The sequence below is a fragment of the Poecilia latipinna genome, unplaced genomic scaffold (genome assembly GCF_001443285.1).
Source record: "Poecilia latipinna isolate Pla-1442-1.1 unplaced genomic scaffold, P_latipinna-1.0 Scaffold776, whole genome shotgun sequence".
Taxonomy (NCBI): domain Eukaryota; kingdom Metazoa; phylum Chordata; class Actinopteri; order Cyprinodontiformes; family Poeciliidae; genus Poecilia; species Poecilia latipinna.
In genome coordinates, this window is record NW_015113392.1 from 33,007 (window position 1) to 55,691 (window position 22,685).

The 22,685-nt window shown below is 35.5% G+C and overlaps 1 protein-coding gene and 1 long non-coding RNA gene across 2 annotated transcripts; one reads left to right on the plus strand and one right to left on the minus strand.

Annotated features, from left to right (window-relative positions):
* Positions 1-2,577: 2,577 nt before the first annotated feature.
* On the minus strand, positions 2,578-19,575 carry cp (ceruloplasmin). The gene is made up of 24 exons (XM_015046353.1): positions 19,324-19,575; positions 17,808-18,052; positions 16,886-17,098; positions 15,755-15,928; positions 15,594-15,685; positions 14,771-14,933; positions 13,933-14,071; positions 13,713-13,852; positions 12,849-12,989; positions 12,723-12,767; positions 12,422-12,636; positions 10,434-10,584; positions 10,094-10,306; positions 8,738-8,942; positions 7,661-7,800; positions 6,885-7,013; positions 6,656-6,762; positions 6,180-6,235; positions 5,806-5,877; positions 5,169-5,260; positions 3,870-4,009; positions 3,740-3,796; positions 2,969-3,074; positions 2,578-2,887 (listed from the first exon to the last, which is right to left on the minus strand). Exons 1-24 carry the CDS (start codon positions 19,476-19,478, stop codon positions 2,865-2,867), a joined length of 3,213 nt encoding a protein of 1,070 aa, XP_014901839.1. The 5' UTR covers positions 19,479-19,575; the 3' UTR covers positions 2,578-2,864.
* Positions 19,576-19,716: 141 nt separating this feature from the next.
* On the plus strand, positions 19,717-22,633 carry LOC106955908 (uncharacterized). The gene is made up of 4 exons (XR_001426676.1): positions 19,717-19,728; positions 20,401-20,407; positions 20,552-20,554; positions 22,283-22,633. It is a non-coding gene; the product is annotated as an uncharacterized LOC106955908 (long non-coding RNA).
* Positions 22,634-22,685: the final 52 nt, after the last annotated feature.

Consider the following 22,685-nt stretch of genomic DNA (forward strand, 5'->3'; position numbering starts at 1 on the left):
GTGTGTGTGTGTGTGTGTGTGTGTTAGTGGGTGGGGGGGGGGGGGTGGTGTTGTGGGTGTTGGGTGGGGGTGTGGGGGGGGGGGGGGGGGGGGGGGTGCGCGCGCACACGTGTGGTGATGATGGGGAATGTTGTTTGAAAAGACAGACTAATAAAACCTTTAGCACATTTATTTAAATTTAAATCTTTGCCTGAACTGACTAATTTCTCTCGTTTGTATTTATTCGTTGCATTGTTTACACAAAACTCCTCTCTATTAACAATTCATCTACTGCCAGCTTAGAGAAAGCATTAGAACACAAGCAAATAAAATGCCTCTGATTCCTGGCTGCAAATAAATCATGTTTAGATTTATTTCTGCACTGCAAAAACTCAAAATCTTACCAAGTATTTTTGATCTTGTGCAAATTCCTTATAATAATACTTGAACTAAGACCAAACTAACTCAAAGTAACTTTTTAGACAGATATATAGGAGCTTTGTTTAAGTCAATTATTCATTAATATTGTTTAAAAACTGCTAGCCCCATTGGCAGATTATTTCACTTATAATAAGACAATTTTCCCATGTCAGAAGTGAAATAATCTGCAAGAAGAACTAGAACTTTATCATAAATATTAAGGAATTAATTACCTAAAACAAGCTCCTATATCTTGCTGAAAAGTTGCTACTTATAAGTTAATTTGGTTATATTTCAAGTGTACCAGTATATCTGCAGTAGAAACTAGACTAAAAATAATTAGTAAGGTTGTGGTGAATTAGTGTTATTCACAGTCTAAGTTACATTTTAATCCATGTGTGATGTTTCCTTGGAGGTTATATAATCATGGAGTTCACTGAGTTCATGTGTGTGGATGTCTTAGATGTTTTGTTTGGTGTGTGAGGGCTGGAAAAGCTGGAGGTAGCTGGTAAAGGAGCAGGTCTGCGATGCGACATGACTTCTTTTCTGAACTTCATTCACATGTCGGCTGTTCAAATGAAAAGTTTCCCTTTCGTCCATAAAAATGCTGCTTCCATCTCAGTTTTTCAGGCTTTGCTAGAGTCAGCTCAGGGATGAACTCTGTGACTGTTACTGTATTTTTCCATTGCAGTAAGGCACATATTCTTGTAAAAGATCAGCAAAAGTTGATTTAGGTTTTAAATTGGACAAAATTCACATTTTGTATGTTTTTGTATTTCTATTTTGGTTTCTACAACTTCTGAAAGCAACCAGGCATTTTTTGGCAATAAGTTCATGTTTTTTGGTGTTTTAAAAATCTTCCGCAATGTAACATCACAAATTAGCAGGCACTGACCTTTCACCTAGTAATCCCAGCAAAGTCTGGCTTGTAACCTAGCAACTCCAGCAGAGTTCCACCCGTCTCCTAGCAACCCAAGCAGAACTCCAAGAGGTTTCCTAGCAACCCAATGAGTGCTCCAGTAAGTTTGGTCAGCTGGTTTTAATTGCTTTGTGTGGTGGAAAACACAAATGTTTTGTTTTTGACGTATCATCCAGAAACCACTTGTTGCATTCTTGTATAAGTGTGAATCTGTTAGCAGCCATTTTCATGTTTGAGTGTTGGGGGCGTGGCCAGCAGCAGCTTATATGGATTTAAAGTGGCAGGACTCTAAAACAAAATAGGAAGAACTGGTCAGACTGAAAACTGGTCAGTTTCCAGTCAGACTGATGATTTTGTGCAAAAAAAAAAAAGAATATATAAATACTAGCCTGCTCAACAAAGCATTATAGGTCACCATTTATGCTTTTATCTTTTTCTTAGCATACAGAGGTATAATTTCTTTTGTTGTGATACTTTAGGTAAATGTTACATAAACCCATGAGGTAAAAACAGTTATGTATCATCCACATATTTCCAGTACTTTCAGTACAAATAAGCCTTGCACTAGGTACAATAAATAAATATACTCTACTAGAACAGAGAAACTTGTTTTTTACTTGAGGTGGGAAGAACAGAAATACATTTCTTTCTGACCTCGAACTCAAATGCTGAACTCAGGAAGTCTCACAGGTCCTCCATACTGTAGTATTTGCATTTGTTCGACTTTACACAAGATAAAATCTGCCCAGTTGATGGTTTATCCAGAATTTAAAAACAAAAGTCGGCAAGTTGAGGGAACTGCCCAGAAAACTTTATAAAAATTAAATTAACGGCATTAAAAAAATATAGACCTAATTTCTGGTGTCTTCAGGTGAATAATTTGAGTTTTATCATTCATGTGTCTTTATTTTTGAGTATATTTGTTAATGAACCACTGCTGTACGTTTTATTGAAATATCCAGACTTTATAAATTGATATTACTGTAAACTGTGTCATTTAACTAAATTACTTTAAGCTGTTGGCCAATCAAACCTTCTGTTGGCTTATTTATGACAATACCGCCACCTTGTGTTCATTTACCGCAATTACCACATTTAATCCCAGGTTATTGATCTGCAATCATTTAAAAAAAGAATAGAATCTTATTTATTTTGCCTCCGTCATGAAATCCAATGTAATTATATAATTTATTCAATTTAAAACAAACTGGAATCACAAAAAAAAAAAAGATTTCTGTCACAGAGTTACTGAAATGACATAAAAGTGAAAATTCACGTTAATTTTATTTAACTAATCTGAATGTAAAGTTACATTTGTTATGGAAACATAGCTTTTGTGGGCTTTTGTTGCAGACATTTAAAATATATATATCGAGAGCAATTATTTAAAAATGACTTTTATTTGAACATGATTGCTTGTGTGTCCAGTTCCTACCCGTCACTATTTACATTGAATTGGAAGATTGTAATGAAAAAATCAGCGAGTGAGGCAGAAAAGCAAACATTAAACGTGGTTTGGTGAGTTTCTGTCTGGATCCCCCACAGTTCAGCCAAAGAGTCCTCTTTTTGCTGTGGAAGAAAATCACCACAGATTTAGTTATCTGTCCCTGTCTGAAGCTTTCTGTTAGTTTAGTTTATTTAGTTTCCTACGTTTCTCTGTGACCGTATACATGGCCTCCATTCCAGCTGAAATGTGGTCGGTGACGTGGCAGTGCAGCAGCCAGGTACCGGGATGCTCAGGGCGCATCTTCACAGTCTGGACAGGGAAAGAGCAGCTTTTACTTCAAACTTTATTTGGTTTAAAAAAATACATCATTAGATTTCAACCAAAATTAAGCAAAGCTATTATTAAGAGGGAATAAAATCCAAGTCTGGAAATAATGCATACACTGCAAAAACACAAAATCTCACCTAATATTTTTGTCTAGTTTTTAGTGCAAACATGTCAGTAAACTTGAAATAAGACAAAACTAACTAAGACGTAAACTTTCATCAAGACATAGAAACTTCAATGTCAATAATTCAGTAATATTGATGGAAAAGGTATAATTACCACTGACACATTATTTCACTAAATGTGTAAAAATCCTTTTATACATTCAGAAGGGTTGTAAACAAAGTTTTTGAAATCATATTCATACAACTACAGTTAAACCAAATATGGAAAAACAATCTAAAATGAGAATTATTACAAAAAAGGTTAAATTTATTTTACCTTTCTTGTAATAATTATTTACTATTTACTCAATAATCAGTGGGAAACTGAAGAGATTTAACTAGACTGATCTGTTTTAGATTACATTTCAACACGTCTTTACTGATAATAAGAAGAACGTACATTAACAATAGATTTAGAAGACAGAAAAAGATGAAATAATTTCAAATAATTTTGAAACAATGTGAGAAGTTTTGAGACTTTACCTGAAAGATGGCAGGGAACAGCTCATAGGAATCAGCACGGTGAGGTCCTCCACCCAGCTGCACAAGAAAGATAATTAATTCAGTTATGAATTATTTTTACTCCGTCATGTGTCAGATTATGGCTGCGTACCTTATATTCCACACTGTGACCATGCCAGTGTACAGTATGAATATCCACTTCGTTTCCCATCCCCATCAGGTACCAGTACACCTTATCTCCCACCTCCATGTTCAGCCCATTCAGGTTGCCATACACATAACCATTAATAGCTGAAACCGAGCAGAAAGGGAAAAGAAATCAAATGTTTTTATTTATTTAATCCTGATTTACTTTGTTTGGGACATGATGGGAAGTTTTGTTTGAAACTCAGTGTTCTGAGTGATGAACCAAAACCAATCACTGCGTTGGGAGCATGAAACAAAATGTCAGCAAAGCAATCAAAGCAAATACCTGAAGTTAATTATTAACCGACTCAACTGATGTCAACCGGATCGAACATCAAAATCCACACAAACACAAACCACAAGGTAAAATCATCAACTGCATTTAGTTCTCTGTGCATCCAGTAGAACTTGTTTAGGAATTTCAAACACTAAGCTAAAATTAACCAAGTGTTTATTTTTTAACAACTTTTTAACTTTTAGTTGTTGATATCTTCAAAAGTTTCAGCATTTCTGTCTGTTAGTGTTAAGTCATCCAAATCTGAGCTCCAACTTGTTAATTTTGCTCAAACTAAACCTAAAAGTATTTGGAAATATTTGGATATTTTTAAAAGGGGACCTATAACGTAAAATTCACATTTTGCAAATTGTTTGTTCTTCCATTCTGGTGTTTTATGGTGTCTGGAAATGAGCCGTTTCCAAGGGTGCTGTGCCGTTACCTAGCAACCCCAGTGGCATTCCGCCTGTCGCCTAGCAACCCAAGGTGAGCTCCAGCACATTTGATCGGCTGGTTTTACCACTGCATGTGTTGCACAATGGCTGCTGGAAAAGACAAGTGTTTTGTTGTTGACTTGCCATCCAGAATCCACTTGCTGCATTTTTGTTGGTTGTGCAGGAGGCTCTACTCGTGCTTTTCAAAGATGGACAGTTGTATAATTGCGCATCTGTTTGCAGCTACTTTTACATGAGTTTAAACACTGAGTTGGGGGGCGTGGCCAGCAGCAGCTTACTTGGATTTAAAGTGTCAGAGGCCCTAAAACAGTTTATCCTGAAAGGAGTTCAAAATCAAAATCTCATTATCTAAGAATAATTTTGTACAAAAAATTTTTATGAACATGTTTTATAGGTCATAAATCTATTCTAATCTGTCTAATGAAGCCTAATGGGTCACCTTGAAGTCCGTTCTAGTACCATTAAACGTTTTTCCTTCAGTAATATCTAGGTGGAATCGGGTGAGTTTCCAGTTTTCTCTGTGTTTTTATCTCACCATGAATTTTGTTGCTCTCAATGAAGGAGTCGTCAGCCTTCAGGTTTGGTCGAGGATTCCTGATGTTCCGTCTAATGTTTTCATCCAAATACCTGCAAAATAAAATGCATCACTTTGTGAAACAGTCAGGAGAAAATGACTGAAAATGTAGCTTAAACAGCCTCTTCTGTGCAGCAACTATTCAAAGCTGAACCAGACTGTGTGATGTAAGAGTCACACCAGACGTGTACTTTAATGGGATTTTATGTGAACGACCAACACAAAGTAGAGCAAAATTTGATTTGGAAGGAAAATTTGTGGGGTTTTATAGTAAAAATGTGAAAAGTGTGGCATGAATTTATGTTTATCCCTTTGATGTCAAAGTTTTGTCCATTCTTTTCATGAACTACTTTGGATTGGTCTATCACATGAAATCAAAATAAAATACTTCAAAGTCTGTGGTTCTAACACAACAAAAATAATACTTTCATAAACTTTACCAAATATAATAACTAAGAGGTGTATTATAGATGAAACAGGATGTTGCTGTGTTGCAGTACATTTGAAATATTCAACTTTTTGGTTACTGAATCCAGTATTTATTAACATAAATTAAAAATGTAAACAGTGAATTTGCTCTTTGAATCTTGACACCTACCAGCTTTCATTCTCATCAAACACCAAGAAAAGCAGAGCAAACTCTTCAACTTCCTTCTTTAGTCCAAGAGACCTGGAAGTGACATCATTTTGTTACACACACAGTGTTCAGTGATAAAATATGTTACAAATATACTTTAATTTCTCAGTATAAGCTTCATCGTGTTGGTCGAGGTTTCAACACTGCAAAAACACCAAATCTTCTCTTGGTAAGACTAAAAACACCATAACACATGTAAATATTTATATCTTGCTTAAAAGTTACTTTAAAGTTAGATTTGTCTTATTTAAAATGTACTAAGATATTTGCATGTGAAATTAGACCAAAAATATTCGGTAACATTTTTGTGTTTTTGCAGTGTGTTCAGTCTTCACCTGGCCCAGCTGCGACGGCAGATCACTAATGGCCCAATTAATCCGCTGTACAAGTCCTGACAAAAAGAGAGAGAGCACGTAAGTACACTGCAAAAACACAAAACATTACCAAGTATTTTAGTCTAGTTTCTACTGCAAATGCTTCAGTACACTGGAAATAAGACAAAACTAACAAACATGCAACTTTTCTGCAAGATTTAACAGCTTGTTTTAAGTAAATATTTCCCTAATATTGATTTTAAGAAAGCACTCGTAACAAGAAATATTTCCCATAAGTGAAACAATCTGCCGGTGGATCTAGTACTTTCTAAAATCAATAATAAGGAATTATTGACTTATAACAAGCTCCTATTCCTGAAAAGTTACTTCTAAGTGAGTTTTGTCTTATTTGAAGTGTATTAAGATATTTTCAATTAAACAAGACTAAAAATATTTGGTAATATTTTGTGTTTTTGCAGTGTGCTTCGTCAACACACCTTTGTGACATCAGCAGTAGAGTAATACGCTGACACAGAGCACTCCTCCTGCTCTGTGGTTGGTCCGGTGTTCTTGTTGACGTACCAGAAGTACGTGTGAGTTTCACCTGGACAAATACATTAGAAAGACTTTCTGAACTCATACAATAAGTATAAAGTATAAATAAGTCCTCCATTTTTCTGTGCGCTTTAACTGCTGGTAAAAAGTGTGATGCTTCCTCTCCTGTACCTGGTTTGGTTTGGTAAACATCAGGAGATTCTGTCTTCACTCCGTGGGCATGGATAGAATAAGGTCTGGACGCCATGTTTTTAAAAACAATCTTAACTTTGTCGCCCACTGACGCATGAATCATCGGTCCTGAATGAAACATTTACAGCACATGATGCAGAAAATAATGCACTTCTAAACAGAAATATACAAAAAAGCAGTAAATGACACTAAAAAAAAGGAAACACAATCCACATTTATTACCGCTAATGGCAAAGATGTGTAAACAGATTTCAGACTATTTTAGTCATTTTAAAATATTTTTTGTGCAGCTGTAATCAGACATGAATGGCAAGTCAGTGGATCAAGACAGTTTAATTTATATTATTGGGAAAGTTTATTTTTCCACTGAAAAAGGATCTCACTCATAACTGGTACTTTATCATCCAAATTAAGAAATTTAATATAAACTTCCATTTCTTGCTAAAAGCTACGTGAAAGTTAGCTTTGTCTTATTTCAGGTTCACTAAGATATTTGCACTAGAAACTAGAGCAAAATACTTGGTAAGATTTTGTGTTTTTGCAGTGCTTGTCTGATTACAGTGACTTTAATTTACTGATAAAGATCGACTCACATCTTGATTATGTCTCATTGTCTTTACAATTTTGAAAAATTACCAACTACTAAAACGCAACAATTATAAATGATCTCTGCTTAGTTTAGATCAGATATGCTGAAGGTCTTTATTGGAATACAGATTTATAATCCAGCAATGATAAATTCAAAACAAAAGTACCCATAATTCCAAGGTGATCCATGTCAGGCGTTCGTTCCACTTTCTTGGTGAACTTGTCGTTGGTAAACTGCTGGTAAACAACCTTCTTGTAAATAGAGCCGATGTATCCATCGCGCTTATCCAGAAAGATAGAGGCAGGACTGAAGCAAGAGAGAAAATGAATTATGAAAAAATATCTGCTTGCAGGAGAAAAATGTCTATTTATTATGTAATTATAGGGCTGCAACTAATGATTAAGTGATTGGTAATTATAACAACTAATTGGATTTTAAAAATTGGCTCATTCTGCAGATTTTTTACTTTAACCGGTTAACTTTACCTTCTACAATGTTGGAAATACATTAAAAATGCAAAAGGAAAAAAAAACAAACTTTTGCAATCAGGGCTGAAATTTCCTTGAAATTCGATTGAAATGAAAACATTTCACAATAAAAAAAAATGTAAAAAAAAACAACTTTTTTTTCAAGTTCACAATACATTCTGTGTTTCTTTTTTATTTTATCTGCTCAATAATAAACTATAAATGTGAAACATTTTACTGAAACAAACAAAATAAACTTTAAAAAATCTGCATCTGCAGGCCAGATTTTATTTTTTCTAGAATTTTTGTCAGGGGCCGCACAAATTCTTCAGAGGGTCACATGCGGCCCTCAGACCACACTTTGGACATCACTGGCATAGGATATCATTTTCATGATTAAAAAAAGATGTTTGGTCTTTTATAATATTCATATACAGTACGTATCCTGAATTTCCCCACTGTGGAACAATAAACATTTATTTTAATTATATTTCTATGTAATAACTAAGAAAGTAGCTTTAGGGATTTTATAAATGGTTAAATATAAGTTTCTGTGAAATAAATCTATTTAATATATTAGCTGATTTACTGAAATTACCCAAACCATTAAATTTTCCTTGAAATTCAACTTTATGTACCCATAGCATGACTTTTCTGATCATGTTTTATTGTAAAATGGTAGTATATAAACAAGAATGCTTCAAAAGAATTAAAAAGCACATAATATTTTCATGGAGATAAAAATTCAAGTAGCAATGACCAGTTTTGTGTCGTACTTCTCATGTCCTCTGAACATCTCGGCCTCCCAGGTGCGGTTGGGCGAGTAGTCCCAGTCGATTTCCACGGCGGCGATGTAGAAGGTCTTTGAATGGAGCATCACCTCAGACTGACGCTGAAGCAGGCTGCACTTCTGCACCGTGTAGTTGGCTCGCATCCCACCCCGATAGTGGTCCACCGTCGCAGAAACGACTTCAAACTGACCTGAAACACAAAAAAATTACATTTTAGTTCACTCTTCAGTTTGGAATTTAATTAATAATTGTTTCTTTTGTAAGTTAATTCTCTGCTTAGGAGAGATACGGTCTTTCATCTTGTATAGGGGACCTTTCATGGAAAATTCACATTTTTGCACTTCTATTTGGTTTCCTACTGCTTCTAAAATCAAATCAAAATACTTAAAAAAAAAAAAAAAAACACCCGGTGTGTTTGGTGTCTGGAAATGAGCCGTTTCAAAAATCTTCACATTCCAAGGGCACTGTACCGCTACCTAGCAACGCCAGGGTGTAGCACCCGTTGCCTAGCAACCCAAGGAGAGTTCCAGCACATTTGTTTAGCTGGTTTTACCGCTGTATGTGGAATACAATGGCTGCTGGAAAAGATAACCGTTTTGATATTGACTTTCCATCCAGAAAGCACTTGCTGCAGTCTTGCTAGTTGTGCTGGAGGTTCCACTTCTGCTTTTCAAATATGTACGGTTGTGTAATTCCGCATATGTTTGCGGCCATTTTCAGGTGCGAGTGTAAATGTTGAGTTGAGTGGCGAGGCCAGCAGCACCTTATATGGATTTAAATCTGCCGTATGTAACTTTTATAAAAATATTTTTGTTGAGACTGTCATCATGTTGTGACAGTTTATTATGAGACAGATAATCTGTGAATAAATAAACTGAGGTAGAAACAACAATCAGACGAGGAGGCGGGTCTTAACGCTGTCAATCACAGTATCGTGTGTACTCTCTCTTAACGTTGCTCCCTGCTATGCTGCAGCTAGCATAGTCTGTTGTGAATGCTAAGGCTAGTTAGCATGGCCACCGATAAACGATTTTCCTGTAACAGTAACCTCTTTCTCCACCATTAGCACATTTACCAGAGAATACATGAGGATGATTGACAGCGATAAGACCCTCCTCCTGGCTCTGATTGGTTGGTTTTAGTCAGGAGTATTTCTTCAGTGTAATGTTGCAAGTGATTATTACTTCCCATAAAGAAAAGCTATTTAAAAACATCTACAGTGTTAGTCTTTATTGATCATCTTTTGATTATTTTTTCAAACTTTTGATGATGTTTTCTTATATATTTTATTATTTTTTCATACTTCTGTTTGAAGTTGCAGTGAATGAATCACAAACCTACCCATGCTGTCCGGCTCCATAGTTACTGTGTGCGAGATGTGAGGGAAAACGCTGATGGTGTCTTTTCTGTTCTGGCGGTAGATGAATCGGTTTCCCTGGAAGTAAAGGCTGATGATGTCCGTCTCTGTGCCCAGACCTGAGAGGTGCCACGTCGTTTTGTCCCCCTTACACATGGTGAGGCCCGGGAGGTTCCTGTACACAAACCCGTTGATCGCTAAAGGACAAGCAGAGATATGGAGATTATTTCAAACAAGACAATGTCATGAATCAGACCTGATAAAGAAAACAAAAGCGAAAGAAGATTTCTGTTGCGGTGAAAAAATATTCAAATCTCAGCTCACCATGCATTTTATTGCTCTCAATGAAGTCCTCGTTCTCCTTGGTAACAGAGTTAGGAGCTGTGGTGAAAGTCCGGATGTTTTCATCCAGGTACCAGCTGAGGTTCTCATCAAACACTGTGGCCATAAGGTGAAACTCCTTGTTATAGTTTTTCTGCAAAAACAAAACAAGAAACAACATGTTAGATGCAAACAATTCACTGACTTATGATTAATTGTCAATTAATGGGTTACAGAGGTGGGTAGAGCACCCAAAAGTTGTACTTAAGTAAAAGTAGCACTACTTCAGCATATTGTTACTCAAGTGAAATTAAAAAGTAAGAAATTACTCAAGAGTAGAGGAAGTATTTGGTAAAAAGACTGCTCAAGTACTGAGTATCTGATCAAATTATCGATCATTTAATATTTAAAAATTACATACCAAAATATATAATTAAATTTAAATTTTGGTGTTTTAAGGATCAAAATGACAATGACGGTAGCAAAAAACAACATGAAACTTATGAAAGTTTAACAAAAACTGCAGTGTGTCTGTGTCTGGTAAATTTTTGGTATAAAAGTGTTCGTTTCTCATCCAGTGGGTAGAACATGCAGAAATTTTACTCAAGAGTAGAAATACTTCATAATAAAATTACTCAGGTAAAAGCAAAAAGTACAGTGTACTCCTGAAAGTATTTTTTTTTTTTTTTTTTTTTTTCAAAAAAAGTTACTCATGTAAATGTATCTGGCTAAATGTAACTAGTTACTACCCAACTCTGATGGTTTATTAGATTAAAATTAGGGCCAATCTGTTTTCTACGCCCGTTTAGACCTTCTGTGGTGTTGTAGTTTGGTGTCCGTCCAGCAGAGGGCGCCGCTGGTCATCTTTACGCGGAGCCGTTGATACAGTAATTAAAAATGGCGGCGGGCCCATTCCAGACGGAGAACGAGAAGCGGTCCAAACAAAGTCCAGTGAGGGATGAAACAGACACCTGATGCGGTCCTGTTTAATTATTGATGCTACGAAGGTGAGGAGAACTGAAAAACTGTAACATGATGGAGACAAACATCACGCAAAGGCTGATTTTGAGCCTGTTGTGAGTTAATACACTTCACGGATCGAAGCCTCAGCGTTTGTTGAAGAGCAACAGACTCTTTCATGAATATCTCTGTTCATGTATTTTATTCCTGGTTTCTAGAATTTCTGGAACAAAAAAATGTTACTTTTTGGAGCGTAGTGTCTAAATTCCGGAAAAGCATGTTTTAAATTCTGGTAAAATAAAAAGTTAAATATGTCAGGCAGAAGAAACAAACTGCACATAACGTAATAAGTAATAAATGGGTTTGAGATCATGAGCGAAAATCTGAAACAGGATTGTGATAGTTTTGGGTTTTTCATTGTAATTTAGTTTGACTTTGTTGTGACTTTTTGTTTGTCTATTTCAGTTAGTGTTTTATTATAAATTTAGAAGACATTTGTTGGCTTATTAATTATAAATTGTTTATTGTTTATATTTTTTTAATTATAGCAGTAGTTTTAGTTTTTTCATATTTTGGGGAATTTTTAGATCCAGAATTCAAAAAAGTATTGTGTTGTGATTGTGTATACATCGACTGAGTATTGAATACTCAATAGAAGATAACATTTTCAAAAAAATGATTTAATTATTGTTTATCAGCCAACTGACTGGTGTTTTCTCCAAACCTTTGCTGCTGCCATTTTGGGACTATTATAAGGATTATGGAGTGCTGTAATTTGCTGACGGCTGACGTAAACTGAGCAATTTCACATCAGTTCAAAAGAAAAATAAGTAGATTTATAAACATAAAAACAAAGCATATTATATGTATAATTCCAGTATGTTTTAGTGAGAGATATAGTTCCAGTTATTTATAGTTTTTCCCCATTAATTATTGTTTTCTCAGATTCAGTTTTAGTTATGTTTTCCATGATCTGAAATGGAAATACTTTGTGATTTTACAAACTAGCGGTCATAATAAAAGTCCTTCACCTGTGCTCCTTTCTTTAGCGACCCGGGTCGGCAGACGAGAAGCGGCCCGACCAACCCAGAACTCGTGTCTCTAACAGGATCCACTGCAGAGTAGTACAGGTAGCTCAGACAGTCGGGCTCCCCTGGAACCGGACCGGCACCCACAGGTACGGTCCACTCATAGGTGTACACCGTCCCAGGTCTGACCAGGGCGGCTGGAGGCGGAGTCACCACCCCTAAAATCATCATTACATAACATCAGAATATTATTACCCAGGAAACCAGAGATGAAATCATGAGGAAGCCATGTTTGGGTTCTCACTTGGCTCTCGTTTCAGCTCCCGAAGTTTCTTTGCCGTGTGTGACTCTGAGAAAAAAAAATGTTGAAAGCTCAGACGAGTGAGGAATATTCTACGCAAGCCAGGAAATTATTATTTTTGTTATTTACCTTCTAGCTCGTTGTAGTACAGCGTCCCGTCCTGTTCGATGCTGTACTGAACTCCATGCGGCTGAATCGTGTACGGCCGGCTGGCCTTGTTCTTAAAAATCACCTTGATCGTGTCTTTCTCTTCAGCTCGCAGGACGGGACCTGTGGACAGTTAGCAGTACATTAAATAATCACAAAAACATAAATCTGGTCAAAATATTCACCAGATTTATGACTTGCTATATAATAAGAGACATTTTTGAATGTTTCTACTAAAAATAAGTGAAAAGTAAAGCGAGAATGAAGTATTATTACAAGAATAAATACAAAAATATTTAGTCAAATATTTTAGTATTATGACTAAAATACTATAACTTTAGTCATAAAGACGCATTAAGATTAAAACCGTACAAGAATAAATTAAAAATATGTGAAAGTCGTAGTATTACATGAATAAAGGTGAAATACAAGAATTGAGTTGCATTATGAGAATAAAGTCAAATTACGAGAATAAGGTCGTATGAGAACAAATTAAAAATAATACAAAAATAAAGTTGTAATAATGCCAGAGTAAAGTTTCAAAGTCCTGGTATTGATAATAATCTGATGCTGATGGGTTAATTTATTATTTCCTTATTTGTAAAATCAATACCAACCAGTTGTAATTCTGCTTTTTTCTGTTGGAGTTTTCATAATATTTCAACTTTATTCTGGGAATATTGTGACTTTATTCCTGTATTTTTTTATTTTCTTAGTGTGGCCCTAATACTCCATCATACATATATTATGGAGATTACATGTGATGATATAATCAAGATCTGTAATGGAAAAGTCAAAAGATAAGTTAAAACATGAGTTTTTAAATCCCTGTCGTGCTTGGATTACCCAAAATCCCCAGGTGTTGCTCCTCAGGGCTGCGTATCATCTTCGTTGTGAAAGTGTTGTCGAGATATTCCACGTATCGAACCTTCTTATACCTGCTGCCGATGCGGGTCGGACCTCTGGTCACAAAGGTTTCAGCCTCGCTGCGAGCAGAAAAGCACAGCATGTGGTTGGAGCAGTTCTCAAAACGCCAACATGTCTGCTAGCATGTGGATTAACCAACCTTTCACTGGGTGCCGTGGGCGCATAATCCCAGACCTCTTCCTCAGCAGCGATGAAGAACTGCCTGAGCTCACCGTGAGGACGGGGCTTGTGCACGTTAGGGAAGCACTTCTTGATGTCAAACAATGCCTGCATTCCAGCTGGATGAAAAATATAAAGCAAAAACCCAAAAGTCTTAAACGGGAGTGAAGTATTTTAACTTTAATGGGTTGTTAGCGTTAAACACATGTTGCAGTTTGAGGTTCATTGGTTTTAGCTGTCAAGTCATCAACATGCTGAATCTTAAATATATGCGATAAATATAAAAGAAAATGGGATGCAGTGCTTTTCTACTAACTGTCAATATTATGACAGTAAGATAACAAGGTCAGGAAAAAGTTTTAATTTAAAAATAGCAGGAGAGGGAAGTATGTCAGCTATGCTAGCTTGACTATGATAACCGTAACATGTAGAGGTGCTGTGGAATTTGGTGTGTTTCGGTTCAGTTAAAACAAAAAGTCCAGATCATAAGTAGAGCAGGTGTTTAAGTTAGCTAACCAGCCACTGCTGTGTTAGCGTAGCTAAAAACAGCGGTAGCTAATCTACCACAGCGATCACTTATTAATAGTTACTAAATAAAAATAAAGCCAGAAAACGTAAAACTGTAATGATCTGAATGTTCTGTCCTTTTTTTGGTGTCGAATCCTGAAACATAAAGTACCATCTCTGCTGGTTGCCATGGCAACGTGCCTGCGTGCAGCGTGGCCGAGACAGAGCGCGATACAACAGCGGTTTTGAGGGGGTTTTCAGCGGTTTTTCTCTGCTAGCCTGATTGGGAAGCCCGGGAGACGTTTCCTCACCCGTCAGATGGTCGTTGACGGTGCAGGTCAGCAGCCAGTGTCCGGGGTTGTCGGCCACCATTTCAGCCGTGGTGCTGGAGGCCGGGAAGAGGCTGACCATGTCTGTGTGGTGGTTCAGGTTGGTCAAGATCTGGCCGTGGAAATGAACTGAGTGCATGTCCACCTGTGAGAGAGACAAAGTTACAACTTCAAGCAGGACTGGTTAGATAAAAGTGAAACCAGGCAGATGGATAACTCAACTGAAATGAAACTAAAACTAAAGTTAACAAACAACATTTATTTTTATTTAATGCCAGAATAAGGAGACAAAGTGCTTCAAGTTCACATTTTGCACCTTTTGTTCTTCCATTTGGGTTTCTACTGCTTCTAAAAACATCTCAGGCAGTTAGAAAAATCACCCAGCCATTTTCATTTAACATTTTTAATGTTTTATAACATGGCATTTTTCCCATGTTATAAGTGAAATAATCTGCCAGTGGAACTAGTGCTTTAACTCAATTTTAAGAAATTATTTGCTTAAAATAATTCAAAAGTGACTAGTTTTGTACTATTTCAAGTGTACTGAGATATAAGTGTTAGCCAAAAACACTTGGTAAAATTTTGTGTTTTTACAAGAAAAATTTATTCACAAATATATCTGGATTCAACTTGCATTACTACCAAAGTATAATTCACATATTGTTTTCATAAACCATTGAAGTTTGGCAGTAGAAAACTTTTCCCAGTATATCAATTGAAACCAGTTAAAACTAAGAAGTCCCATTTAATTATTCCTACAGTACTTTAAATAAACTTGTAAAATAATAAAAGTAGAAGCTGTTACCTCATTGCCGAGGCCAATCAGCTGCCAGTGGATCTTGTTGCCTTGACACGCGCTCAGTCCAGGCAGGTTTCCGTAAAGATAACCATTTATCCCTGTGACATAAACAAAGTATTAAACCTCAACTTTTCAGTTTGCATATTAAAAGTACCAACGGCTCGCACCATGCATCTTGTTGCTCTCTATAAAATCTTCGTCCTCCTTCAGATCTCTGATGGGATTTGTGATGTGTGTCCTGATATTGTCGTCAAGGTACCAGCTCAGGTTCTCATCCGACACCATGAACAGCAGAGCGTAGGTGTAGTCGGCTGCCCTGTCACCATGGATGTCCAGAGTTCCTACAGAACACATAAAATCAGATTTTCAAATAATTACTCCATTTTATATGAATAAAAGATTTACAGTTTATCTCAAAGTCAGAAGAAAATGAAACACTTGACAAATTTCCTTGATTTTAAAAGGGAATGTCATGAAAATACTTTTTTTTTTTGCAATTAAACAAATTTTTTGTGTACTTTGAGTGTCTTGGATTGCAGAAAAGTTGAATTTAGTCTCCTGGCTCTGTTTAGCTCATATTTTTTCAGGGTTTTTTTATTCCGTTACATTTTTCATACTAAGAAGTCAGTATTCGCTGCAGAAGTAATTTAAAAGTAAGATAGGAAAGGTGTAAAGGAAAACAAGTTGGCTTTTTAATAGAGATGCAAAGTGTCTACACTGCAAAAACACAAAATTTTACCAAGTATTTCTCTGTCTAGTTTCTATTGCTAATATCTTACTACACCAGAAATAAGACAAAACTGACTTGAAAATAACTTTTCAGCAGGAAATAAGAGCTTATTTTAAGTAAATAAGTCCTTAATGTAGATTAAAAAGTACCAGCTTCACTGGCAAATTATTTCAGTTATGACAAGAGACTTTTCCATAAAAAACATGAAAATTTCTGAGCTCTAAAAGTTAAACATTTTTGACTTTTGAAATGCAGAAAATTCCATGTTTTTTTAAGGGAAATATTCTGAGATTAATCTCATAATGTTTGAGTTTTCTGTCTGAAATTCACCTCCTTTTTTTCTATCTAATGCCCCTAATAACAGGCAGGCAGACTACAATTCTAAGACAGAGAATCAACGTCATCGTTCACAACTTCTCCTTCTGGTTGCTGATTGGCCCAGTTGAATTCTAATCCAAGTCAATGGGAGAAATCTCAGACTGTGCTTCGAAGCAAGGTTTGAATGGAGTGGATTGCGTATGAAATCACTGGCCAGGCTGTAGTTGTTATAATTGGATTGAAAAAGTACCTCGCTTGCAGGTAAGCAGAGGTCCTATAAGTCCAGAGGCGATGTCTTTTGGGGGGCGGACATGAGAGTGGTAGAACCTGGTCATGCAGTTGCTGTCTTCAGCTGTTGGGCTGTGGGATTCTGGGAGAGTCCACTCATACGTCACAGTGGTACCAGGAGCCACTGCGTCGTCCCTCTTCTGCTGTGGACCTGTGCCGTCTGGGTACAAGGCTCCTGGAAGCACAAGCACACTGTCGATGTTAATCTAAACATTTTAATGTGTTAATGTTGCATAGAAATACGCAAGAGGGTTATAGCCACTGGGAAAAATACTTTTTCCTCAAAATTATGATTTAATCTAAGAATTCTGACTTTTACTAAAAATTAAAAAGAAAAATTCTATAATTTCAGACTTTAAAAAATGACTTTTTTCTAAAAATTCGGATTTTTTCTTTATTCTGACTTTTTTTTCCTAAGAATTCTTTTTTTCACCACTTTTGTCACATTTAGCAAAAAATAAATGTAAAAAAATCGGCTGCCGTTAGGTGACTGCGTACGACGTACATATTGCAACAATGGATTATCCTTCCACCAAAGCACAAGCAGTTCACAAAATCTTACCAAAGTATTTCACTTGAAATAAGACAAAACCTACTTAGAAGTAACTTTTCAGCAAGAAATAGGAGCTTGTTTTAAGTCAATAATTTCTAATATGGATGAAAAAGTTCTACCTCCACTGGCAGATTATTTCACATATATCATTTTTCGCATGCTACAACTGAAATAATCTGCGAGTGCAAGTAGAACTGGGTTCTTAGGTGACGGGTTGTTGCGAAGTAACAGCAAAAGTGGAACTCGAACTTTTCCATGAAGGAACACAGAATGAGGTTTCTGTTCTTCTTTCAAACAGCTGAGGTGTTTTTTGGTTTTGCTCGGTTCTCACCCTCGTTCCCTTTCGTGTAGTTGAGTCCGTGCGCGTGGACGCTGTACGGTCTGGAAGCCGAGTTTCTCAGGTGGACGATCACTGTGTCGCCGTTCTCCGCCATCAGCAAGGGGCCCAGGTATCCCAGCCATTCTGGCTTCTGCAGTTCCGTCCTGTAGGTGGCGTCGCTGTACTGTTTGTAAACAGCCTTTTTGTAGACTGGGCCAATGCGTTGGGGACGTTTTACTAAAAACACAGAAGCATCTCTGCAAAGATATTTGCACATAGAGAAAACTATTTACATTGGTTTTACATCACAGAAATCACACGTAAATGTTGTTGTGATCGCCTGTTTTAAAGATTTAAACTTTTTTCCCTATACTTCCCCTCAGCTAAACATAAACATATTTGGTATCCATGGAAACGTCAAACTTTTCACTGCAAAAACAAAAATCTTACCAAGTATTTTGGAAAATGAGTTGTTTCAAAAACCTCCAGAATGCAATGTAACAAATAAACAGGCACTGCCCCTTACCTAGCAACCCCAGCCTGTTACCTAGCAACCTCTGCAAGGTCCAGCCCATTGCCTAGCAACCAGCATGTTTGCTCAGCTGTAAAAATATATCGTCAAATAACAATTTCTTATTGTTTTATTACAATTGGATAAAAAAAATAAATAGATGTGTGTATTTAAAAAAACAAAAACAATTTTAGATATGTAAAAATAAGTTTAGTAAGTAAAAACACAGGAACTCCCCAGTTTTGTAGATGTAGCCAACCTTTGCTAGTGGCAAAAAGTTTATTTTTTAAAATTATTATTATTTGCTTTGCTTTAACTCACCTGCATAAATCATTGACAAGCAATGTAGTTCTATGATTTCCAAATGTTTGTTGCCTTATTTACGATATTTCTAAAAGGTTTATATACTGTATGATTAAAAAAAATTCAAAAAAAAATCCTAATTATTTTATGTTGAATCCTCAAAACTGATTTATAAGTAACCTTTCAGCTAGATATAGGCTTGTTTTACGTCAATAATTCCTTCATATTGATGAAAAGGTATTTGATTCATTCTATTTAAATTAGCAAGACATTTTTCTCATAAGTGAAATAATCTGTCAGTGGAACAAGTACTTTTTCTTCAATATTAAGGAATTATTGATGTGAAACAAGCTCTTTTATCCTGCTGAAAACTTACTGGTAACTTAGTTTTATCCTAATTCAAGTATGAGTATATATAAGTATATCATGCTTATATATAGCAAATATCTAAGTATACTTAGATATTTGCAGTAGAAACTAGACCAAAAATACTTAGTAAGATTTTGTTTTTGCAGTTTAGGTTTTTTGCATGTTAAAATTAACATAGGAAACATTTCACATATAAATTCTGTCAAAGTTTCATGTGTGGAGTTTTTTTACATGCTACACATTTAGTCACAATTGCCTATTAAAATGTCAGTTTGAACAAATTAAAAAAATCATTCTATCTTTATAAAATAGTAAAATGAACAGTTATTTAACAGGCGTACTTACTCATCCTCCTGCAGGGTTCGATTCTGGATGACGTTCTTCCCAGTTGGAGCATAATTCCAAGAAACCTCCTCTATCTTAAGAAAATACTCTCTTCTCATTCCTGCAGCACATACTGCAGCACAACACAACAACAACACAACTCCAAATTTCTTCATTTTTATCAATTAAAACATCAGACAAACATTAACAAGTGAAACAGATGCACAGACAGCTGCTCTATGCGCTTTCCCTGTCTTTTTATACTGCTTCCACTGACGGACTGCTGAGATCAGGCACAACGCCAAGGGGGTCACTGACCATCGGACAATGCAAGACAACCATTTGATCAGCGGGTCGCACTTGCATAACGTCAGGAAACATCCGAACTTTAACCAGAAAACCGCTTCATCAAACGTGATTCAAAAAGTTTGATCAGTTTCTAAAATCTAGCAGCAGAATTTGACGTTTCCTGGACCAGTTTAGATTAGTTTCAACTTTATTGTAGACGTCTTATGAGGAAGTACTGTGTGAAAAGTCAGAGATGTTAAAGAATGGAAACTAAACAGAATAAACTGCTTTTCTTCTGTTTTTACATATTTTTGTTTGTACTAACGGTGAAGCATCATAGACACCAAAGTTCAAAAGTTTAACCAGTAAGGAAAATACTTTGACTTTTGATCCAGTCAACGTCAAAAGTCAAGATAAATAGGTTAACCACCTATTTCCTTTCATAATAATTATTTCATGATAATTATTCAGTAACAAAAAACATAATCATATAGTCCCAAAATGAATTTATCTTTATTAAAAAGTTTGAAATGATTAATGATTTAGTTATTTCCTAATAAGGTAAGTCTCTATATTACGGTAAGTCCCATCTTGCCTGTCAAGGTTTAAAGGTAACATTTACTCAATTTGGTGCCACACCAATCAATAATAGATAACTGTGGAAAGTCCAGAACGAAAACATGAGGGAATGGATTTCCACACACCAAACATACGTGCTTTCCTTTTCTGACGCACTTCCAATGTTCCTTTTGTTTTACATGTAATTTCTTCAGAAATTATTGAAATACTGTTACTATTTTTAAAACCCAGATAAAATGTCAATAAAAATAGTCATGGTAAATAAATGGAAGGATATACAACTTAGTGGAAAGACAAAGAACCATACATTAAAATACTGTTTGGTATTATGAAATGCTCTCATTGATGTCTGATATTTTTTTGCTTTTTATTTCTAGAAAAGAAAGTGGGTTTATTACCTGGCAATAAAAACAAAATACGATTTTTAATCATTTATTAAAAGGTATCAACAAAAATCTGTATTCCAACTGGAGAAAAATCTAGGACACACTAGAGATAAACCAGCTGACCAAATGTTCTTGGGTTGCTAGGTAACAGGGCTAGGCTCAGCAGGGGTTGCTAGGTAACGGGTTGGGCCTCACAGCAGGGGCGGTGCTTGCTGAATTACATTCAGGAGATTTTTGAGACAGATAATTTTCAAGAAACAAACATTTGGTTTAAAAAAAAGTTTCTTTTTTTTTTTTGTCAAAAATTTGCAAGGAAAACTCAGGCGCTATGTAATAGTTTTTGAATGGAAGTGAATTTTTACAAAAATCACACCAACTGTATAAATAAAATTTAAATTATTTATTTACTCAAGGCAGCACAAATAAACAGCACATTAAAAAAAAAACATAACTAAAAACAGATATAAAATGTCATTCAATAATGAACTACCAACTGACAGATATCACGGCAGCAATTTACAGCAACAGGTAAAAAACACACAAAAATACCTAAAAACTTGATAAAAGGACACTTGAAGGTTGAAGGTACTTTCATTTACACAGTGTGTGTGTAAATGAACACACACACACACACAGCTTAAAGAAAACATCCAGACTTTATTTTGTAAGATTGATGTGAGTAATTTAAAAGACAACCTCTTAACAACAACAGTCACTCCACACTATCATGAAATTCATCACTGATGTGTCAAACTCGAGTCGCTGGGGCCAAATCCAGTCCATCATAGCTAATCATGTGGCCACTCACAGCGACACATAGATAATCCCTCCAAGGTAACAGCTATGTATTTAAATATAATTTTATCAGTCAAATCAAAGCAGTTTTTTGTAGGAACATCAATGAGTTCCTACAGTTCATCACAATTACACAGTTATGGAAATGCACTTTTTCCTCACTTAAGACTTTATTTTAACATAGATGTAAAGTTTGTCAAAATGTATTACTCAAATTTATTATGCTTAGCCAACAAATTGTTTCTTGTGACATTTCTTGGTGTATTTAAGTTCTGTAATGCTGCTCTTGCATAAGCAGTTGGCGGTTACCATAGCAACCAGTAACTGACAGCTCCTCCCCTTTTTCTGTTGCCGTCGGTAACTGTGGTATGTATTGGGATCAGCTCTGTTTTCTTCACAAGTATTAATATTTTAACATGTCTTAGACAAATTTAATCATATACAGTATTTCATGTGTAATTTTGTCATGTTTTTTTCTGTTTTTAACTTGTTTTATTAATTTCATTTTAGCTTTGTTTAATTTTACAACTGTTAGCTGCTGCTTGGGAATCTTTGCTCTGTAGTTTGTTTAGGGTAATTTATTGTATTTTATTTAAGGCATAGGGCAGAAGCTCTTTTGTTAGAATATATATAGAGAACCTGAGTGTTTCTGTTATGAAGTCAACCTACTGGACCTGAGACGAACATAGAAGGGTTACACGACTGTGAATTTATTTATCATTTTCCATAAAAACTGTCAAAAACATTGGATTTATGTGGGTTTACTTCTATTTCATTGCTGCCTCAGCGTTATTTTAGTCCATGACCGATGGCGGCAAGTAACAAAAAGTCACATTTACTGTTTTACGTATATCATTTACAATTATCACAAAAGTTTTTACAAGTATTTCTAAGTTAGCTCCGCAAAATCCATTATGTTGATTGCAAAAAAGAAAAAAAATCACAAAATTGCAAAATCCTGCAGTGGCTACAACGGCGTATGAGAACCACTGTAGATACAAAAAACTGGAGAAAATATCTGGCAAAAAATTTTCATTTTGATATTAACCTCAGAAATTCCCCAGAAAATATGTGGAATTTCTAAGTTTGAAAAGAAAAAAATTCAGAAATTTTTAGATTAATTTCAGAAATTTTTGTGTGAAAACTTGGACAGTTCTGGTTTTGAAAAGTTGAACATTTGCTGGAGAAAAACTCAGAACTTTTGAGGTAGATCTCAGAAATTTTCTAGAAAAAAAGTTTGAAATTTTCTGAGTTTCAAAAGTGGAATTTTTTTTTACTTTTGACACAAAAATTTTTCTCTCAAAATTTCAGATTTTTTTACTCAAATTTTTAAAA

Bases quoted from the DNA above. Each gene is read 5' to 3' on its own strand.
- cp (XM_015046353.1), bottom strand. From the start codon at position 19,478: ATGAAGAAATTTGGAGTTGTGTTGTTGTTGTGTTGTGCTGCAGTATGT. The intron at 15,686-15,754 runs GTGCGAGCCGTT...TTTATGTCACAG, and splicing joins AGAGAGCAACAAGATGCATG to GGATAAATGGTTATCTTTAC. The intron at 10,585-12,421 runs GTGAAGGACTTT...TTGTTTTTGCAG, and splicing joins CGCTAAAGAAAGGAGCACAG to AAAAACTATAACAAGGAGTT.